This window comes from Drosophila miranda, chromosome 3 (genome assembly GCF_003369915.1).
Source record: "Drosophila miranda strain MSH22 chromosome 3, D.miranda_PacBio2.1, whole genome shotgun sequence".
Lineage (NCBI taxonomy): Eukaryota > Metazoa > Arthropoda > Insecta > Diptera > Drosophilidae > Drosophila > Drosophila miranda.
The window spans coordinates 13,874,091-13,895,937 of record NC_046676.1 but is presented as its reverse complement, the minus strand read 5'-3'; the positions used below and the strand labels follow the sequence as shown (position 1 = coordinate 13,895,937).

The following is a 21,847-nucleotide window of genomic DNA, read 5'->3' as shown; positions in this document are numbered from 1 at the left end:
CTGCTTCTCCTCCATCTATAACTTCGTGACTGTTTTCTTCCAGAGAGCATTCAGAGCATGAAGATGTTCTATGCGGATGCCCAGACGGGCACCAACACCTGTGCCGGACCCATGCGCGGTGGCTGTGAGCATTTGTGCCTGGCCATCTCCGCCACGGAGCACGTGTGCCGCTGTGCCCTCGGCTATGATGTGGAGCCCCACAACCCCACACGCTGCATACCGCGGGCAGAGTTCATCTTCTACTCGATTGATGTACTGCAAGGCGTGGAAATGGTCGATCCAGCGGATCAGCCCACTCCACCGCAATCGGTAGGGGACTCGATCTTTGGATACACACAAACAGAAGCTAATCCTTTGCGTTGTTTCCCTGTAGGCTTTGGTGCCCATCTCTCGGGTCAGCTCGGCGAGCTTCATCGACTACCATGCGGCCACGGATATGCTCTATTGGGGCGACAACGAAGTGGGCAGCATTTCGCGGGTGAAGCGCGACGGAACCCAGAGGGAGACCATTCTGGAGGCCATCAATCTGGCGGGCTACAAGCAACAGGACTGGCTCGGAGGCATTGCCATCGACTGGGTGGCGGGGAACATCTACTGGAGCGACACGAAGCGGAATCTGATCGAGGTCTCGCGCCTAGATGGCAGCCATCGGTATGTGGTGGTCTCCAATGTGGAGAAGCCCACGGTCCTGGCCGTGGATCCGCTGCAGGGACTGCTCTTCTATGTGACACAGCAGCACATCGGCCGTGTGGGCCTCGACGGCAGTCAGCCGTTCGTCCTGGTCAACCAGACGCGCACCAATTGGGCGGTGGGCAGCCTCGTCCTGGACATTGAAGCCACCAAGGTGTACTGGTGCGAGCAGCATCCGGACGCCCTCATGAAGGTCGACTACGATGGCAATCTGCGCCAGCAGCTGCTCAACGAGACGCTCAACAATCCGGTGGCCCTGGCCAAGATGGGGGACTATCTCTATTGGGCGGAGAACAAGTACAACGAGGGAGCCATCAAGGTGGCTCCGCTGTCCAATCTTACGCAGTCCAAGCTCGTCCTCCAGACGGAGCAGGACGCCATCCGCGACCTGAAGATCTACTCGAAGCGCATCCAAAGGGGGAACAACCCGTGCGAGCAGAGCAACGGAGGATGCGAGCAGCTGTGCCTGTACAACGGCACCAGTGTGGTGTGTGCCTGTGCGCACAGCCACCTGGCCGCGGACGGACTGAGCTGCGAGCCGTACGAGAACTTTTTGCTCTTCAGCTACCGCAGCAACATCGAGAGCATCCACATGACGGAGCACGCGAACAAGAACTGGCCCGTGCAGCTCATCTCGAACACCAGCATGATGCGCAACGTGATCGCCATTACGTACAACTACGAGGAGCAGTTGGTCTACTACTCGGACGTGCAGCTGAGCACCATCAATCAGGTGCACTTCAATGGCAGCGGCCAGCGGGTGCTGGTGGCCCAGCAGGGCCGCGTGGAGGGTCTGGCCTACGACATTGTGAACGAACAGCTCTTCTGGACCTCCAACAATGATGCGGCAGTGCGCAGCCTCGAGCTGATCCATCTCTCGCAGCACTCGGAGCAGAACCTGCAGCACGTGAAGACCGTGCTGAGTCTGCAGCCGAAGGACAAGCCGCGCGGCATCACCGTGGAGCCCTGCCTGGGGATGATCTATTGGACGAACTGGAACGAGGAGTCGCCCAGCATACAGCGGGCCTACCTGACTGGCTACGGCACCGAGAAGATCATCCGCAGCGACATCAAGATGCCGAATGCCCTGACCCTGGACCTCGAGGAGCAGAAGCTCTACTGGGCCGATGCGCGGCTGGACAAGATCGAGTGCACCAACTATGACGGCAGCAATCGCGTGGTGCTCGCCCACTCGACGCCCAAGCACGCCTTCGCCATGGCCGTCTACGGGGACCTGCTCTTCTGGACGGACTGGGTGCTGCATGCGGTGGTGCGGGCCAACAAGTACACCGGCACCGATGTCCTCTTCCTGCGGGAGCACGTCACCCGACCCATGGGCATCATTGCGGTGCAGAACAGCAGCATCAACTGTGAGGCCAATCGCTGCAAGATCCTCAACGGCCAGTGCGAGGACGTGTGCATTCTGAACAAGAGCGGCCTGGCCAGCTGCCACTGCACCCAGGGAGTCCTCGCGCCCGACGGACGTCGCTGCATTGCGCCCGTGAATACCAACTGCGGCAAGTCGCAGTTCACCTGCCGCTCCGGCGAATGCATACCCATGGAGCTGACGTGCGACAATGTGACCCACTGCCTGGACGGATCGGACGAGCTGCGGAGCTACTGCATCTTCCGGCAGTGCCCGGACACGCACTTCATGTGCCAGAACCATCGGTGCATCGCCCACGAGCACACCTGCGACGGCATCCAGCAGTGCGGCGACGGCAGCGACGAGTCCGCCATGCTCTGCTCCTGCCAGCCGGACCAGTTCCGCTGCGCCAGCGGGGAGTGCATCTCGAACAAGTTCCTCTGCGACAACATGAAGGACTGCCGCGACTTTAGCGACGAGAAGTCCTGCCCGCCGCGGCCCTGCGAGAGCGGGGACATGGCCTTCGAGCACTGCGAGAACAGCACCATCTGCATTATGCCCAGCTGGCGGTGCGACGGCGATTCCGACTGTCCGGACGGGACCGACGAGCTGGACTGCAGTAATCGCACCAGCTGCGACGAGGATCAGTTCCATTGTGCCAGTGGCAACTGCATAGCCGGCTCCTGGCGCTGCGATGGCGAGAAGGACTGTCCCGATGGCAGCGACGAGCTGGGCTGCCGCCGGGCCTGCGATGGCAATCAGTTTGCCTGCGACAATGGCTGCATTCCGGCCAGCTGGCAGTGCGACGGCAAGAGCGACTGCGAGGACAATGCCGACGAGGGCCCGCAGTGCTCCAGTCGGGCGTGTCGTCCCCATTTGTTCCAGTGCAAGAGCTCCGGCCGCTGCATCACCCAAAAGTGGGTGTGCGATGGCGAACGCGACTGTCCCATCGGCAGCGATGGCCAGGGGGGCGAGGATGAGGGGCCCCAGTGTGGCGGAATCGCCCATATACCCGACTGTCCACCGCCGGCCCATCTCTGCACCAGCGGTAAGTACATGCCCCGTTTCGGGAACCTTTTCCGCTTCTGAAATCCGATTTATTGGTCGATCTTCCCATCCGGCAGGTATCTGCATCGATTCGCAGTACGTTTGCGACGGCGACGAGGACTGCCCCGGCGGCGATGACGAGTACGAGGGCTGTGAGCCGGCCTATCCGCAGCACGCCTGTCCGGGCGGCACGCAGATGCATCAGTGCCAGGACGGGCACTGCATACTGAAGAATCAGACGTGCGACGGGAAGATGGACTGCGGCGACGGGTCCGACGAGATGGCCAGCCTGTGCGCGCACACGCGCGGCTGCAACGGCACCGACGACTTCCGCTGCAAGAACGGGGCGTGCATCAGCGCGGATCTGCTGTGTGACAGGCGCAACGACTGCGCCGACTTCTCGGACGAGGAGCTGTGCAACGTGAACGAATGCCTCATACCGGACATCTGCGAGCACGAGTGCGTCGACAAGGTGGTGGGCTACGAGTGCCTCTGCCGGCCCGGCTACAAGCTGCTGCCCAAGAGTCCGCACCTCTGCACGGACATCGACGAGTGTCACGAACAGCAGCCCTGCTCCCAGACGTGCGTCAACACGTACGGCTCCTACAAGTGCATCTGCGCCAAGGGCTATGCCCTGGTCGACCACCACACGTGCAAGGCCACCAGCAATGTGTCCATGGAGCTGATCTTCTCCAATCGCTACTACATCCGACAGGTGAACATGGAGGGCAACGGCACCATACTGATCAACGAGCTGTCGAACGCGGTGGCGCTGGACTTTGACTGGGACAGCCAGTGCCTGTACTGGTCGGACGTGACCAGCACCGTGGGCACCATCAAGCGCCACTGTCCGGCGGAGAACAGGACGCAGACGCTGCATCAGACGATGCTCAAGAATCCCGACGGCCTGGCCGTCGACTGGGTGGCCAAGAATCTCTACTGGTGCGACAAGGGTCTGGACACCATCGAGGTGTCGCAGTTGGATGGAAAGTATCGCAAGGTGCTGATCAGCGAGTATCTGCGGGAGCCGCGAGGCATTGCCCTGGACCCGTACCAGAGGCACATCTACTGGTCGGACTGGGGCGACAATCCGCACATCGGCAAGGCCGGCATGGATGGCTCCAATCCGCGGATGATCATCCGCGAGAATCTCGGCTGGCCCAATGCCCTGACCATCAGCTTTGAGACGCAGCAGCTCTTCTGGGGCGATGCACGGGAGGATACCATTTCGGTGAGCGATCTGGATGGCAATCACACGCGCCTGCTGCTGGCCAGGAGCCTCAATCCTGGCCTCAATCTGCACCACATCTTCGCCATCGCCGTGTGGGAGGGGCGCATCTACTGGTCCGACTGGGAGACCAAGTCCATCGAGTACTGCCACATGTACAGCGGCCAGAACTGCTCCACGCTGCTCACCACCATCCACCGGCCGATGGATCTGCGCGTTTTCCATCCGTACCGCCAGCAGCAGCCGGTCAGTGGCAATCCCTGCCTCTCGGCCAACTGCTCGACGCTGTGCGTTCTCTCCCCGGAGGCGCCCTACTACAAGTGCATCTGCCCCACCAACTTCATACTGGCCGACGACGGACGCACCTGCCGGGCCAACTGCACGGCCGCCCACTTTGAGTGTGTCAACACGTACAAGTGCATTCCGTTCTACTGGCGCTGCGACACCCAGGACGACTGCGGCGACGGCAGCGACGAGCCGGACACCTGTCCGCCCTTCCACTGCGAGCCGGGCCAGTATCAGTGCGCCAACAAGAAGTGCATCCATCCGTCCCACATCTGCGACGGCGTCAACCAGTGTGGCGACAGCTCGGACGAGCTGAACTGCGACAAGTTCACCTGCTTCGACACGCACCTCAAGTGCGGCGCCACCGCCAACTCCAGTGCCTTCTGCGTGGACAATGTGAAGCGCTGCGATGGGGTCAGGAATTGTCCTGGCGGCGAGGATGAGGCCGGATGCACACCGCTGGTCTGCAAGAAGGATGAGTTCCAGTGCGGCAACAATCGCTGCATGACCTACGTGTGGGTGTGCGATGGCGACATCGATTGTCCGGACAAGTCCGATGAAGCCAACTGCGACGATGTCTCCTGCGGACCCAACGATTTCCAGTGAGTATTCCACAGTAGCCTCCCAAATGTCCCTTTGCTGACTGCAAGAACTCTGTTCCTTTGATTAGATGCGATTCGGGTCGCTGTATTCCTTTGGCCTGGCGCTGCGACGACGAGCACGACTGCCCCAATGGCGAGGACGAGCCAGCCAGCTGCTTCACCTCGAAGGCCACCTGCGATCCCACGTACTTCAAGTGCAACAACTCCAAGTGCATTCCCGGACGCTGGCGCTGCGACTACGAGAACGATTGCGGCGACGGCAGCGACGAGCTCAACTGCCAGATGAGGAACTGCTCGGAGAGCGAGTTCCGCTGCGGCACCGGGAAATGCATCAAGCACAACTACCGCTGCGATGGGGAGATCCATTGCGACGACAGCAGCGACGAGATCAACTGCAACATCACCTGCAAGTCGAATCAGTTCAAGTGTGCGGCCTTCAACACGTGTATTAACAAGTGGGTAGCACTTAGATTCCGAAATGTATCCTCCTTTCATGCCCCTTCCATCCCCTTTCAGGCAATATCAGTGCGACGGCGATGACGACTGCCCCGATGGCTCCGATGAGGTGAACTGCACCTGTCCGGCGGATCACTTTAGCTGCGGCAACGGCAAGTGCATCATGTCGCGCTGGAAGTGCGATGGCTGGGACGATTGCCTGGACGGCAGCGACGAGAGCTATGCCACCTGTGCGCACGTCCACTGCCACACGAACGCCTTCAAGTGCAACAACCTGATCTGCATACGGAACTCGGCCCTCTGCGACGGCGTCAACGATTGCGGCACCAACGAGGACGAGTCGGATCAGGTGTGTGCGGCGCTGCCCAAGTGCCGGCACGATCAGTTCCAGTGCGAGAACGACGACTGCATATCGAAGATCTTCCGCTGCGACGGCCAGTACAACTGCATCGACGGCTCCGACGAGATAAATTGCCAGCCACCGGTCTGTGGCTTTGGCACCTGCTCTCAGATTTGCATCGAGAAGAAGGCGGGCCACTTCAACTGCAAGTGTGCGGAGGGGTACCACAAGGGGGCGGAGAAGAACGCCACCTGCCTGGCATCCGGACCAGATCAGATACTGCTGCTCGCCTCCGAGCAGGAGTTCCGCTTCATATTGCCCTCCAAGCAGGAGGGCACCACTGTGGTGGGCTTCTTCCAGACGGACAGCCTGAAGATCGATGTCTTTGACATCCTCATCAGGCCCAAGGACACGTTGCTCTTCTGGATCGACTCGCACCATGGCAAGGTGCACACCATGAAGATTGCCACGCCCCATGTGGAGGCGGCCGGAGTGCGTGTGCGTCGTGATCTCAAAGAGTTGACTGCATTTAATGTAAGCGCGGATACGGATTGAGCACGTTCTTGGTTTTAACCTTTAACCTACCTTTTTGCTTTACAGATCCCAGAATTGGACGATCCCAAGTCTCTGGCCGTGGATTGGATCACGCAGCGCGTGTACATAATCGATTCGCGGCACAATAAGATCCTTGCCACCGATATTGAGGGCAAAAAGTACATCTCCCTGGTGTCAACCGGCACGAATCCCACGGACATTGTCCTGGAGCCCGAATCGCGCATTATGATCTGGTCGACGCTGGAGAATGGCATTCTGGTGGCCTCCCTGGACGGCAGCAACAAGAAGAGTCTGGTGGAGCGGGATGTGGGTTGGCCCATCAGCCTGTCGATGGACTATCCCACGGGTCGCTTGTACTGGGCGGACTATCGCAAGGGCACCATCGAGACGTGCCGCCTCAATGGCAAGGACCGCAATGTTGTGCGACGCTTCGGCATTCGCGAGAAGCCGCAGAAGATCGATGTGTTTGAGGACTATCTGTACATCAAGCTGTACGACCAGAGCATCATCAAGATGAACAAGTTCGGCAACGACAATGGCACCTACCTGCTGAAGGGCTATCGCTCCTCGGACATTGGCATCCTGCATCCCATGAAACAGAACCGAAACAGTGAGTGGATATCCTTCAGTATTTATCAGATCATTCTTCACAGCCATCTGTTGTCCTTCCTCCAGTAAGCAATCCCTGCCTCAAGGATCCCTGCAAGGCCTACAAGGCCCTCTGCATTCTCTCCTCCGAATCGGCCAGGGGCTACAGCTGCAAGTGCGCCGAGGGCTATGTGATGACCGACGAGGCACTGTGCAAGGCCCACGCCGATGTGCCCGACTATTGTCCGCTGCAGTGCAATCTGGGCTCCTGCCAGATCGTGGACCACGTGCCCAAATGCATCTGCCAGCCACAGTTCGAGGGCGAGCTGTGCGAGCACTATCGCTGCTCCGGCCACTGCCTCAACTACGGACTGTGTACGGTGGCGCCACAGCTGCCGGGATCGCTGGATGCGCCGCCACTGAAGTGCACCTGCACGCCCGGCTGGTCGGGCGCCCGTTGCGAGACCTCGTTGCCGGCCTGCCAGAGCCGCTGCCACAACGGCGGCTCCTGCCTCATCTCCGAAACGGAGGGCATGAAGTGCAGCTGCCCGGACATGTTTGTGGGCGAGCAGTGCGAGCATTGCCTGAATCTCACGTGCGAGAACGGAGGCGTCTGCCGCGAGACGCTGACCGGAACGCCGCAATGCGAGTGTCCCGACGGCTACACGGGCAAGCGGTGCGAGATCAACGAATGCGCCGACTTCTGCAAGAACGGAGGCTCCTGCGTGATTGGGTCGAAGGGCCAGCGGCAGTGCAAGTGTCCCAATGGCTTCTACGGCGAGCACTGTGAGTCCAGCTCGTGTCGGGACTACTGCCAGAACGGAGGAACCTGCTCGGAGCGTGGCCGTTACTTGAACTGCATCTGCCCCTCACGCTACTATGGCAGGCGCTGTGAGATGGATATCTGCTTGACCTCCGATCCGCCGCGATTCTGCGAGGCATCGCAGGTGCCCGTCAGGAATCCCTGCACGGGCATCATTTGCCAGAACGCCGGCACCTGTCACGTCATCAAGGGCGTGGCCATGTGCAACTGCACGGATCAGTGGAACGGAGACTTCTGTACTATGCCCGTGCTGGAGGACAATCCTTGCATACGGTACTGTGCCAACGGAGGCGTCTGCCACCTGGACGAGTACGTCCGGCCCCACTGCAGCTGCATTGGCGAGTGGCAGGGAAATGCCTGCGAACTGCCGCCGCACTGCGTCGGCGGAGAGTGCAACGTCTGTCGTCCAGGTAGCTCCATCAATGAGTGCCTCTGCGGGGCCCAGAAGGTGGTGCCATGTCTGACGGACAGTGCGGAAGGTGCCTTGAAGGGCGACCAGGAACCCACGCAATCGGGCAGCGTGCTCTCCATGTTGGCGGTCATCTTGTCTGTGACTCTGCTGGTGGTGGCCCTCTTCGCTGGTGCTATCTATTTCCTCAAGTGAGTTTTCCTCTCCTTCCCACTCGGCGTCGTGATCTAATGCATTTTCTTTGGTGCAGGAAACATCGCATAGCGCAGCCATTCTCGCATGCTCGTCTGACGGACAACGTGGAGATAATGCTCACCAATGCCATGTATCGCGGGGATGCCGATGAGCCGCCCACATTCTCCACCGAAGACGATAAGGTGCGTACACTATCTGTGCAGTAGGTGTGTCTATAAATTCACTTAAATCTCTCTTTTGCAGGGGAACTTTGCCAATCCCGTATACGAATCGATGTATGCGGACGCCATTGCGGAGCCGGCGAGCACGGAAATAGCGCACAGTACGGGTCCGGATGAGCGCAAGGGACTGCTGCAGCACACCCACGACGAGACACACACACCGGACATACTATGATGATTGACCATCGATGATTCCGATCGAGAGCAGCGCTAGGCGCACTCAATTCTAGACACATCCCAAACTCCAAACACTCAATACCGATTTGAACTCGAACCATGGACTGATAGCGTAGCCATATAACGAATTTTTTTTAAACATTTTGTGTACATTTTTTTTTTTTTTCCTTTTTAATTTGTATTTTTTGTTTATTGTAATTCTTGTTTTTTTTTTTTGAGTCTCGTATATTCTATTCCTTCAATTTGTGGGCTTACCTGTGGGCCCCGCATCCAAAGAGCTCTTACTCAGGCAGCCTTGCAGCCCCAACGATGTCCTTATTATACCTTAACCGGGAATACTTCTTGTCATTCGTTTACAAGTCTAACAAGCAATGAACTTTTGCCTTTTGATAATTGAATTTTATATATTGTATTTTTTTGTATTGTGTATGTATGTATCTGAAACGTTTTGTGGATCTGTAAATTTTGTAGTTGGTAGACTTAGTTGAAGCTCCCGATCTGTCGAGAGCTTTGTACATATTTTATACATTAATTGCCCAACAAGCAGCCTAGTTAACGTTTAACAAGAACAAAATTAACAACCAATTCGAAGGAAGAAGAAGAAGAAGCACTCACTGAATCCCATCCCCCTTGCCAATTAGTGAACGAAACGAAACGAAACGATACGATACGAAACGAACAATTGTGAATCGAATTCGTCTTTTGAGATTGACCAAAAATGCATTTAAATTAATCTAGTGTTCACAATGCCAGGATGGACGATACGATCAAGATATACAAAACTAACGAACAAACCGCATAGCCGATATGCATAGGATAAGTGCATTAACCCATAGTTTAACGTTTAAACTTTAAACCATTATTGTACATCATATGCATGTATGAACACGTATCAATATTTAGATTGCACTCATCTTTCAAATCGAATCAAATCAATCCAACTCAAGCCGAAAGCAAACCGAACCGAACCGAACCGAACCGTACCGTACCGTACCGAGATTTCCTGTATAGATTAATGCTCAGAAAAACGCCAAATTTTAACAATTATACAATGTAAAAATTTAATAAATATACAATTAAATATATGTACCGTAAGCAAAGTGCGAGGCGATTTACTATGCGCACGAAAAAAGTGCACTCTGGAAAACCATTGTAAAAAAAATAAATATTCAACAGAAAATTGCAATAGTTTGGAGGCAAAGAGTTTTCCCAGCCTGGGAAAGGATTTCGATTTCATTTCCCTTTCAAGGAGCTCGAGGAGTGTGAGTGACGCGTGGTTTACTTCCGCTTCGGTGTGTCTACCTGTGGGATCCCTGGGAAAAATAAGGTAAATACTTTTCCACATCTTCGAGACACATCAGACGAGTGAATGTATTCCATGATGCTGAGATACTATGCGCCGGGGTTGCGCAAAGCTGTTCAATCACAGCCATCGCACGCCTATTGATACGAGTAGATACGAATACACTTGTTACCCACAAGAAAACCAGAATCGGCAGAAAAGAGCCAGAGATACGAATAGCTGGGTCCATTCAGACGGCTTGCGTGAGAAATGCAAGCGATTTGAATTTGCTGCACAGGTAGATGGGTAGGCCGGCATCGGGATACATTTCAGTCCAGTCTTTTCTTGTAGCGAAAAAGAATTGGAAAAGGATCACAGGGGCATATTCAAAGTGCGTGTGCTAGTGTGTGTGGGAGAGTTCCAGCTAAGCACCGCATGACTTTGTTGTTTGCGAGGATAACTCTATTGTGGCCCAGGCATTTGGCTGTGGGAAAATCTTCGCCAACAATGTACAGAGTTTAAGAATTTTTCGCAAGTTAATTTGGTAAATGACAATTAAACATGTTGTTGGGAAACCAGAAACAAAAGATAAAGGTAGGCGCTAAGATATAATCTGATGATAATGGAAGATCTGTTTTGGCATCGGAAACTCGGAATATTTAAACGAAATCATACAAAAATTCAAGTAAATTCAGATTCCCACAGTGGTTCCACAGAACAGAACGAAATCAAAAGTAGAAATAAGAGTGATAGCCACACAGAGTCACTCCCTCACACACAGATACACAGGGGCACATTCATGGATATCCCACCAAGATATCCCCCCATCCCAATCCCAATCCCAGCTTCAAATCACAGCGCACACAAAGAGAAGAAATCGAAGGATCCGTAGAGACAAGTGGAATGCAAACAGGCGAGACGAGACGGGTCGGGAGGGGCGGGGGCAGACGAGACCGACCTGCGAACAACCACAAAGCAAACAAGCAAAGATAAAGGATCTCAAGGATGTGTGGGAAACATACACGAAACAAGTGCAACGGTATCTGGAAATGCAAAAGGATAATAGCGTAAAAAGGAAATGAAAATTATCATAATTTTGTTTCTCTCTTTCTCTCACTCGCTGCGCGTAGGTGTTGTTGTTTTTCTCACAGCATGGATCGGGTAACAGGAGAGCCTCGGCTCGGATATGACTGAGTGTGGGAAGGGCTGTGAAGCAGCTAGGGATCCGGAATCGCGGGAAGGTGGGGGCGTCCCGCCGCTTAACTGGCGATGCGACGTTCGACAGCCACACGCAAGGCAGCCGCAGGATTGGATCAGGCTGTTGCGGAAGCTATTACGGAAGTGAAATCAAATTCTTAACTAAAACAAGGGGTAACGTTCTGAGTTGCTGCTACGGCAGCACCTCTACATTAATACTCCTCCGGCAGACTGTGCTGTGGTTCTGATGCTTTATGGGGCTGGAAACGTTTCCTTCTGGTACCACACATCCACTTTCACCACAAATCCATTACACCCCCGATACGCTTTGTGTAGCGGGTATTCAAATATTAATATAAGCTACAGCTTCCAACAATAGCTCTGTATGAGACATTGAGACATGAAAACATTAAATATTTGGGATTATTTGTTAAGAGAGATATTGCTGATCTCCATTGTTTTTGCTTTTGGTATGAGTATCGGTATATGTTGTACATTCGACGACTCCGAAGTTACGACGAAAGGACGAGGCGCAGCTCGTCGAAGGAAAAGTGCATCAATGTGTGATATACATATGTACATATATGTAGGTGTTATATGTATATATGGTATATGTATGTTTATGTAGAAAAACTTATTATTTTTGCATAATTTCTTTTTTTTCGTGTGACAAAATCTAAAATTTGTTTTTGTTCCGCTGTCGTTGATTTTTCGTGTGATCACGTGACTTCCAGCTATTTGTGTGTGTGTTCGTGCTTGAAAATTCGTCAAGTTTTGTCCCTTTCCCACTCCATGATGTAATAGTGCAGAGAAGAAGAGAATCAAAAGGGAATGAGTGCTCTCGCTCCAAGTGAAGTTCATAATAGGGTGAGGCATTCGCAATAGTGCTGATCTGACTCTCTCCTGTTTAGTGTGCTTACACAAACTTCCGCCCACTTGTGCCTCACCTCATATTAATAAACAAATGCCTAAAATTTGTGCTCTTATTGGAAATCATTTTGTGCGTTTCGTTTGCGGTTTCGGTGCGATTTTGGTGCGGTTTTGTCGTAACTTCGTAGCTCGTCGTACGGGGACTCTCTTCATCAGAATCGTAAGAATCGGAGCAAGATTATGGGTAAGTGAGACGAGAGAAATTATGTTGTTCATTCCATTGATACTTTTATATTCTTTGTAATTATTTTGATGCTGATATGATATACATTTTGGGCTCGGGAACACATCCGAAAGGGAAAACGGCTAATGGGAATGTTAATCATTTTATAGCTGGCAACTTTATTCAATCACTTTCATATCCCCTCTCCCCTTCTTTCTATTGCTCAGCGGCCTTCAGCTCCCCTATTGTCCTGGGTATAGCCGAACAATCGCTTGAGCATGTTGTAGATAATCATTTGTCGCGTCACTTCCGCCTCGTACTGCATGTAGTCCTTGAGGCGATGCTGCTTGTACAGCTGATCGAGCAGATCGAACAGTTCCATTTCGAGGGCTCGCAGAGGCGCCTCCAATTCGGGTGTGTGTGTGCCAGCGACCAGGGCATGCATGTAGATCGTTGAGATCTTCTGCAGTGCCTCATCCAAGGAATTCAGCGTCGCATCCTGCGGATCGTGCAGGAGCTTAACGGGTCCGGTCAGCCTAGGCGAGGCCCGATATGTGTGCCACCGATCGTCCGAATCACTTGCCAAGCAGATCAGCGGCAAGATAGCCACAATTAGTACTGTTCGCCATGTGAAATGTCTGTACTGCATGGCGAAAATGTTATATATATTCGAAAAACTTTACTATAGCTTCAACACACGCCTGAAGATCACTGCGTGCTCTGGTCTGCAATAACTTTTCGCGTTTAGCACGCTGAACGAGTGCCTTCTCCTTATATACTGACAGATTGCTTGGGGGACCCTGTAATGGGTGGGTTATCTGTCTAGTTGATAAGGGTTATTTCCTCAGCATAGATAGTGCGAATGCAACTTCCGTTTTCTAGTAGGGTTCAAGATCCACATAGGTCAGGAATTGTTCAAATGAAATGCATTTCAAGTTCCCATCTCGCAGTAATAATGCTAGAAAGATCGAATATCAATGGGTATGGTAATACTTTTCAGAAATACGATCCGATTTTTGCATGTTTTTGAGCATTTATCATTTATTTTCACTCATTTTCCGTCATCTACGTTGTCGCTTCTACTACAAATTATGCTTAAAAAACTTTATAATGAAATACTATAATTGAAACGTGAGAAACACTATAGTACAAGGAAATCTACATAACTTAACTAAAACATCCGTTAAATTATCATTTTAATAGGAAGAGAAATGACAAAAACATCTTTAGTCAATGAACTACATAATAGTACAAGTGTTTAATATAAAAATTCTTAAATGAGAATTACAAAAAAAAAATATACAAAATCACAGCTGAACTTAAAATAAAGAAAGCAAAACATAGAACATGGAAAAAACATATATATAGCATGGATATATAGATATCGTATCGTATAGAAACTTAATGGGTTCTAAAGCATTTGTTGTTGTTGGTTGGATTTGGATTTTCGAATAATTGCGATGAAATAAATTAACAATTTGAGGGTAAACTTAACATAAAACTTTGTCGTCATCATTCTACTTCTCATACATCATCCATCATCCATATCTGACTCCTCAGACGTGGGATTACGATTACGATCGATAGATCGATCTACCAGGGCCTCCAGGCGGAGCTGGACTTGTCGATGGCCGCGGCCAGGAACTTCTTAGACGAGGGTTCGTCCAACGAACAGTCACTAGAATCGGCCTCCGGCTCCGGCTCCGCCTCCACCTCTGCCTCCCGTTCCCGCTTCGCGGGTCCGCTGGTGGAGCTCACTTGCTGCTGCTGCAAGTGGACCAGGGAGCGCGAGCATCCGCTGCTGTCGTGGCTGCCGGCGCTCAGGTTGAGCGATCCGCTCGTGTTGAACGATGTCTCGGCGCTGGTCGGCGGCGGCGTTGAGAAGACTCCGGCGAAACTGTGCTTGGCCAGAACATCGACGGTCGGCGAGGCGGCCCGGGACTCGTCGCCATGGCTGGACATCGACGAGATGGGACTCAGGGGGGGACTGCTGGTGGGAGTGTTGCTGCTGTTCTTCACCGGCAGCTGTGTCTGAGCCGGGATCTGTGTGTGGCTTGGGATCTGGCCAGTGGGTGCAGCCGCACTGGGAGGCTTGCTGAAGGCGCTCAGTCGGAAGCTCTGTGCGTAGTCGCTGAGATGGGTGGGATTCGCAATGTTGGCCAAGGCGGCGCTGGCCGGTCCTCCCGCCGTGGCCGCTGTGCCTGGCCAGACAAATGGTCCCGCTGGCGGAGCCGTCGCTCCCGCCGTATTGGGCATGATCAGAGCGAACTCCCCGGATGGCAAGCGTGAGGGGATCAGCTGGAGGCCACCCATTTGTATGGAGGGCGGAGTGGTCTCCGTCCGGCTGTTGTTGTTCAAGTCCTGCGGCAGTGAGGGGAACAGGGGAGCGGCGGCGGCGGCAACGCCACCCACGGCGGCTGGGAACAGTCCGGCGGGCATTTGGCCCCGATATCCGCTGCTGAAGTTGCTCATCGAGCCAATCTGCTCCAGACTGTTGGCACAGTTGTTCAGATGGGCATTCAGCCGCTGACGCACACCCGTGTCCACGTCCAGCTGGCTGACGTAGCGATTCACCTCCTCGGCGCACTCGACGAAGCCCGTCTTGAACTTCTGCACCACGCCGGGGTCCGTCTGGATGGCCATGTTCAGCTGCTGGCGCTGGACAGACTGCAAATGCTTCACCGTCATCTCGAGTATGTCGGCCTTCTCCAGTTTGGTATGGCGTGCCGGCTGAAACGGGAGGAGAAAAAAGCCAAGATAATGATGAGTTGAATGTTGAAATTAAAGCATAAGAACGGGTGTGTAGTGGGGTGGGGTGGAGTGGGTCTAAGCCAAAGCAGAAGCCGCCGACGCTGCCGCTGCCGTCTGGCTAATTGTTTTTGCCGGAGATGAGATCCCACAGTCGCTGCTGCAGTCCCTATAACAAGTTCAATGCCTGGGAAAAAGTGAAGTTAAGGAGCACGTTTCGTGCCTCATATGTCCAACTATTCGTGTGTAATCTCTGCCCCGGCCCCGGCCCCGCGGCCCAACTTTGGGCCGGACCACTCTGCAAATATCACACGACCAAGGTGAGATACAACAGCAACAAGAAAGAAACGGCCAGCTTCGACAGCCGAGGCATTTGATACCCTTGTTCCCAGGGCCTATAAATATTCTACAAAATATAGAGCCCCGATCTTGAGGGTTTCGAAAGGGACAAACGGATAGACATGGATCAAGAATACATCTATGCTGAACACATTAAATTCAATTTCTTCCCTGCTTTGGAATACCTTTAGAAAGGGTAAAAGAACGATCTTCGTTCTCTGGTCTTCTCCCATTCTCTGGCCCTTTCCCTTTCGCTCCTCCCTGTCTGCCTGCCTGCCAGCCCGGCTGTCTCTTTCTCGCGCTCTGGGGACTGCATATTTTAGCAAAAGTTTCCCACGCAGGTCGCCCGCTTCTTTCGTGCTCCTCTCCCCCTGGGGGCCCCCCTCTCCCGCTCCCACCAACTGGCTGGACTTGTCTGAATCTTTTGTTTACTTTTGCTCTTTTTCCCTTCCCTTCAATGTCTTTCTTATTTGATTTTTTGGACCTCATCTTCGTCGTCATCGCCCCGGCTGGCCTCCCTCCATCGCACTCCTGCGCAGAATTCTGCGGCGGCGAATTTTGTTTTATTTTCTTTTTCTTCTCACACAGCAGGATCACCTAAAGAAACTGGTTTCGGTCTGTCTGTCTGTCTGTCTGTCCGTCCATCGATTTCAGCGTAATTCCTCGACTTGTTAACACTTTTTGGTCTCCCGACTGACTCCTACTCCGTCGGCGCTCTCTTGTAATGATCATCAATAAAATTTAATACTCAATTAGATTGTTGACTCTGCCTCTTGAAGGAGTTCGTTTTATCCCATTTTTTGTGTGATCCTTTTGTGCTCTTGCCGCCGCCGTACACTTGAGTGTGTGTGTGTCTCAAGGGGGTTTTTTTTTATGTTGGCCCGGACATAATTTATGGGGAAAGTGAACTGATATTGATCGGTGGGCCCTAGTTTCTAAATCACTGCCTCAGCACTTTGTTCATTTCTCTTTGGGTCAAGTCGATTTAACGGGTCTTTAACTTACGTCTTTCTTCATGGCCTCCAGTATGAGGGATTTCAGCTCGTTCAGGCAATGATTAATGCGAGCCCTGCGACGTTTCTCCATAATGGGTTTGTTGGTCTGTAAAATGGATGAAAGGAAATTGCATTACTGATCTGAAATGTAGGTCCTTTAAATCATTTTTTCTTCTCAAATTGCAGTCCATCTCCATCTCCATCTCCATCTACGATCCACCACACTCACCTTTCTCAGCTCGGCCTTGGATAATCCATTGGGATTGGACATGCGTCCGTTGCTGCCATAGCTGTCGCTATATCCATTCGAGCAGTCGAAGTCGTCGTCCGAATTGAGATCGTGTTTGTAATCCATTTTGATCTTGTTTCAATTTTTTTTTTTGTATATCCAAAATTTTGTGGTAATCCAAAAGCGGAACACTTTTTTTTGTTTTCTTTTCACAACACTAAAACTTTGGTTCAAGTACGAATATATGTGGTTTCAATTATTGCACGTACTTTTCGCGAATGTCGGCGACAAAACAAAAACTTAACAAATGTTCGCGTTTCGGTTCATGCGGAGAGAGCGAGCGGCCAAGAACCGCGCACACGAGACGAAAAAAGGATAATGATCCTCGACCGATCACGACTGCCGGTTTTGTACTGTGCGATACATTCGGGCGGCAAGGCCGTTCTGTCAAATCCACTCAACCACTGCACTCGGTTTTTTTCGGCTCAAAGGCACATAGTCCTCGACCGACCGAGGCGCTGAACAAATACGAAACGAGTCCCGACCTGAGCCGAACGACGTCTGATTACCTGAACGGACGTTCAGCAGAGGCGAAAGAAGAGCGCGAGTGCGAGCGCAGGTACCCGAACCGGTTCCCACTCGTGTTCTCTGTATTTTGGGGTGGTTATGCAGACAGAAATTCCAGTGCAGTCGGCATTTCACTCGAGCGGCGAGTGAGTGAGAACAATTGAATTGAGTTGAGTGGAGAACCAGTCGAAACGTTGAGCACTGGTTCCGCGACTTTACATATGTATGTACATGTATATGTGGTATTCTGTGAGTTGAAATGAGAATTTTCGAGTCAAATTATGGCGAGGCTAGGATCGGGGGATTACCCAAGATCTTAGCTTAACCAAATAAACGATCCCAAGTCCAACACAACATTCAGACCAAAGCCAAGTCATTAACGACTAGAGACGGCCAGCTGGCAAATATTTGAAAATATTTGTGCACTCGAATCTCACCCTTGGAGGGGATAAAGCAAACTTAATCAATGCCCGTCCAATGATTTGCAATTCATTAAGGATGGAACTCCTGGGCAATTGTTCGGGGTTGTCTTCTGCGCTCCTGGAGACGTTGCGCAGCTGTCTCGCGCAACCCCCGAGGCAACGACAACCCAACCCAACCCCCTTGGAAGACGAAGGTCTTTCTGCCTGCTCCTAGCCGCATCATATAATCTTGCAAGGGGGTTGCTCTGGGCTAGGGCTAGGGGTCCGGTTTGGGTACGGGGTCAATCATTACCGAAGCTTACCTGATTTGGCCAGTTTTTATGACCGATCACTGTTCTTGGTTCGTGCAGATTTGCGTCCTCAAGCCAAATTTATTACTTTACAATGTTGGGAGGATTAAGGCCAAAGGAGTTGTCAATAACCACGGGGCCATGCGTCAGCTGACAGCTGGCGAATCTACCTCTGGATTGGGATTTAGATTGGGACTGTGGTGGGGAGGCCGGATCGTAGGTCGTAAATGTATTGCGCCGACTGGCAACTCTGGTTATGCAAAGCAACATCTCACTCAGCTGCCACGCATTTGGCTCGAGCAGAAATCCCAGCATGGACTGCTGGGCTGCTGGGGTGATCACCCATGTGCCATCCGAGCCCATCCATCCATCACATCACATCACATCACTTACGATCATTTCCAGCGTTCATATAGAGTGTCAGCTTTCATAAATTGAATAAATGCTGGTTTTAGTCGTATACTTTTTGTGGTTTTTCGGTTGACAGTCTCAACTATTCAGATCCCGTGATCATTCCATATAACAGTGATTACTTTCGGGTGACTACTAATGCCCTCCATTTAGGCGCAAATATGGCCAACATGTTCCCACGAAAACCCAATAAAAATCATGATCAACAGAACGGCAAAATATTGAAGAAAAAAATGAAGAAACCTCAAGCTCATCAGACACATGTGGATGTGTGATGTGGATCAATCGTCTGGCAAAACGTGCAGCGGAGGCAGTGGAGACAGCGGAGAGTCCCCTCCGATCACACACTCTGCTGCCTTTTTTGAGAAACCAGACGAAAGCAGAAATTCTATAGGGAGGAGCAGAGGTAAAAATCAAAGTTCAATATCAGCCCCAAAACAGTTGCTTTGGCTTCCTTTTTTGTTTCGTTCTCCTTTAAGAGTATTCTTTGGCAAGGGATCAAGGTAAATGCCATTTAGTGTGGCACGATCGCTGATGATCGCCAAGCAGAGTGCATTTGTATCTGTATCTCCTTCTGTCTCAGCCTTTGGCTCCATATCCGTCTGCGTCTTGATCTTCATTTCGGTTTCTTTTTCTTTTTCGGGGCTTCCTTCCCTCAGTTTGGATGCGTTCCCAACGCACGATTTACACATTAAAACACTTTAATTTTTATTGTACAGCCGGTCGGAGCTTCGATCTGTCGATCAGTGACGATCTACTTCCCTTTTTTTAATCAACTCCGAAGGTGGAGCACATGGGGAGGGAGAGAAGAGACCTTTCCCAACCTCAAATTAGTGACTTCAGGGTATTTTTAGCTGTGGGAACTGCAGTTATTACTTGGGGTGTGCTGTGTTCTGCTCTCGTAGATGCAACGCCCCCGCCTCCCCATCATCCGCCCTCATCCAGTCCATTCAGTACCCAAAATAATGAGCATGAAAAATATGAAACGGTAGCAAATGTGTGAACTGATCTGATCCGAGCCGCTCCACTCCGACGATCTGAAGTGGGGTTGGTGTCGGATGCGATGCTGCTGCTGCTGCCTGGCCAAGATATATGTTGATTTAAATGAATTTCTTGTTGATTTTTATGGCGCTTAGTCGCGACTTGCATGTGTGGGGGGAAAGGAAACCTGAGTGAAGTGTGCGGTCTGCGGGGCATTAGAAGTCGTGACAGGGACCCGGGGACTACAATATTTGATTATTTTTTGTGGTAGATTTTATTTTTATGAATTTGATAAATGGCCAGCAGGGAGTTGGGCTAATAACTGGGAAAGTTTTTTCCTGACAGATGCCAGAAAAAAGGGGGAATAAATGGGGGAGTGTTTTCTTTTTTTATACGGAAATATACTCTCCTCTCAAAGCAGAGGAGTGGGGACTACCTATTGACTTCTTGGTTTAAATGGGCTTAAGCTTTTTGATGTAAATTCTATTTTACTCAAGAATACAGAGCTACCTAACCAGCATTGGGATCCTGTGATCTCCCTGAAGATCAATGATCTCATTAATGGGCGTTCCATTCCGTAAGTCATTGTAACGGTCAGTTTTGCCGATCATCTGCTCCTCCTGTGACAACATTTGCACTGCATACATATGTGGCTCCTGCTCTCGTGCCACAGATTCGCTGCACAGCTGCTCGTCTCCCTCCTCAGACCCGTCTATGATAACAATGGAATTACAGTCCGGAGTACGGACAATGGACGGCGCTAAGAAAACTGACTTTCTAGGGGACGAGCGGGGTTTGGATTTTCTTTTGCCGCTGCCAAACATCTTACATAATCGCAGAGAAGATGCGACGATTCCTAGAGGCAGACGCGGCATGGATTTTGGATGAAGCGTGCCTGATGCGAGGCAGCTGCTGCTGCTGCTGGATGAAGGGTTGCCGGGGGATTAAGTGCGATCAGTTTGCTGTAAAGATTTGCGGTTGCCACTGATTCGATTCCCCGTGGGCCAAAGCCACTGTAAGTCCTCCTACCTTACGATAAGTACAGTCAGAACCCGGGGGAAATCAGGCGACACACACACACGATCAGAGACCAACAACTGGGCGTCATATCAATTCATAAATGAATAATAATTCCGAACGGAGCTAAAATTAAAACCAGGACCAGAGTCGAAGTCGTATAATGTGAGAAAAAAATGTTCTCACGATCACCTTTGAAGTCGGAACAGACGGCGCATGGAAATCCACGTGCAAAAGGGGGAAGTGAGCAAGCAAGGAAGGAAGGAAGGAACCGAACCCTCCACCATGCCACGCCACCATCATCCACCAGGCCGTGTGGTAGGAGAAGGCGGAGTAGGACGCAGGACCCATGGCTTTGGTGGTGGTTGGTGCTGGTGGGCTCGGCCCCCTCCCCTCCTACCCGCCCGACTGTCCCTGTCACCGTTTGTCCTTCTATTCCAGAGAGTGCATGAGAATTTAAATTATACACGCACACACACGCGCCCTCAGTGCAGTGCGCACAATCAACGGGCTTTGTCTGCGGCTGTGTGCGTGTGTATCGGCATGCAAGCGGGTCGGTCCGATAGGAATAGGGTGGGGGGGACAGGACGACGCGAGGCGTGTGTGGGAACTTCTGACAGAGGACACTCGAGCATGAAGAGCGCAGGGCGCGGGCCATCATCTGGGAAGACAGGAGGCAATTATTATCCGTCCCAATTGTGATGCCCGCTAATGTACTTAATTCCCACACACAGCTCACAAGGAGCAGCACAATCACCCACAAGCGGCGTAAGTTTCGAAACTTTCAAGCAATCCCCAGAGGAAATTTAAATGAAACCCAAAATAAACGGAATTATCGCCACTGCTAGAGAGAGAGAAGGAAAACGGCAGAGAGATAAGCAGCACAAAAACAACAACTCTCTCTCTTTCTTTCTTTTATACGCTCATGCGCAACATGCAAAAAAAAAACAGCAACGAAACAACACAGCAGCGAAAAGTCAAAGTCATCGAAAACAGATAATTTCTGTGTTGCAGCTGTAAGGCCCACATAAGTGCCCTCATTCACAGACATATGTGTAAATGCATTTCTTTTCCTATTTTTAAGCATTCAAAATGATAAGAACAAGCGATGGTTGTGTGCATGTGCATTGATAAATGTGTATGCGTGTGTCGGTGTCTTTGCATTACTCATGCGCAGTAGCATCTTTCGGTATTTTCCGGCCGCGAGAGAGCCATTTTCAGTATTTTACCACTGTCACTCTAGAAATGTGCGGCGTTTTGTTGTTGTTCTCTCGCTCTCTCGCCCGCTCGCGGA

At 51.8% G+C, this 21,847-nt stretch overlaps 3 protein-coding genes across 3 annotated transcripts in view; 1 reads left to right on the top strand and 2 right to left on the bottom strand.

Moving 5' to 3' along the window:
* Window positions 1–10,156, top strand: part of LOC108158999 (prolow-density lipoprotein receptor-related protein 1) — a 54,673-nt gene extending 44,517 nt beyond the window's left edge. Inside the window, exons 12-20 of the mRNA XM_017291863.2 lie at window positions 44–309; window positions 374–3,104; window positions 3,181–5,218; window positions 5,287–5,673; window positions 5,735–6,548; window positions 6,615–7,179; window positions 7,245–8,580; window positions 8,640–8,766; window positions 8,828–10,156. Coding sequence (XP_017147352.1) covers window positions 44–309; window positions 374–3,104; window positions 3,181–5,218; window positions 5,287–5,673; window positions 5,735–6,548; window positions 6,615–7,179; window positions 7,245–8,580; window positions 8,640–8,766; window positions 8,828–8,980 — 8,417 coding nt within the window. The 3' untranslated portion in view covers window positions 8,981–10,156. The remainder of the gene's footprint in view (window positions 1–43; window positions 310–373; window positions 3,105–3,180; window positions 5,219–5,286; window positions 5,674–5,734; window positions 6,549–6,614; window positions 7,180–7,244; window positions 8,581–8,639; window positions 8,767–8,827) is intronic.
* A 2,441-nt stretch (window positions 10,157–12,597) lies between these two features.
* LOC108158258 lies at window positions 12,598–13,316 on the bottom strand. The gene has a single exon (XM_017290495.2). The coding sequence runs from the start codon at window positions 13,201–13,203 to the stop codon at window positions 12,778–12,780; it is 426 nt and encodes a 141-aa protein (XP_017145984.1). The 5' UTR covers window positions 13,204–13,316; the 3' UTR covers window positions 12,598–12,777.
* A 251-nt stretch (window positions 13,317–13,567) lies between these two features.
* On the bottom strand, window positions 13,568–17,340 carry LOC108160586 (protein deadpan). Its single transcript, XM_017294680.2, has 3 exons — window positions 16,866–17,340; window positions 16,647–16,742; window positions 13,568–15,284 (listed from the first exon to the last, which is right to left on the bottom strand). Exons 1-3 carry the CDS (start codon window positions 16,989–16,991, stop codon window positions 14,148–14,150), a joined length of 1,359 nt encoding a protein of 452 aa, XP_017150169.1. The 5' UTR covers window positions 16,992–17,340; the 3' UTR covers window positions 13,568–14,147.
* Between the last annotated feature and the right edge of the window lie 4,507 nt (window positions 17,341–21,847).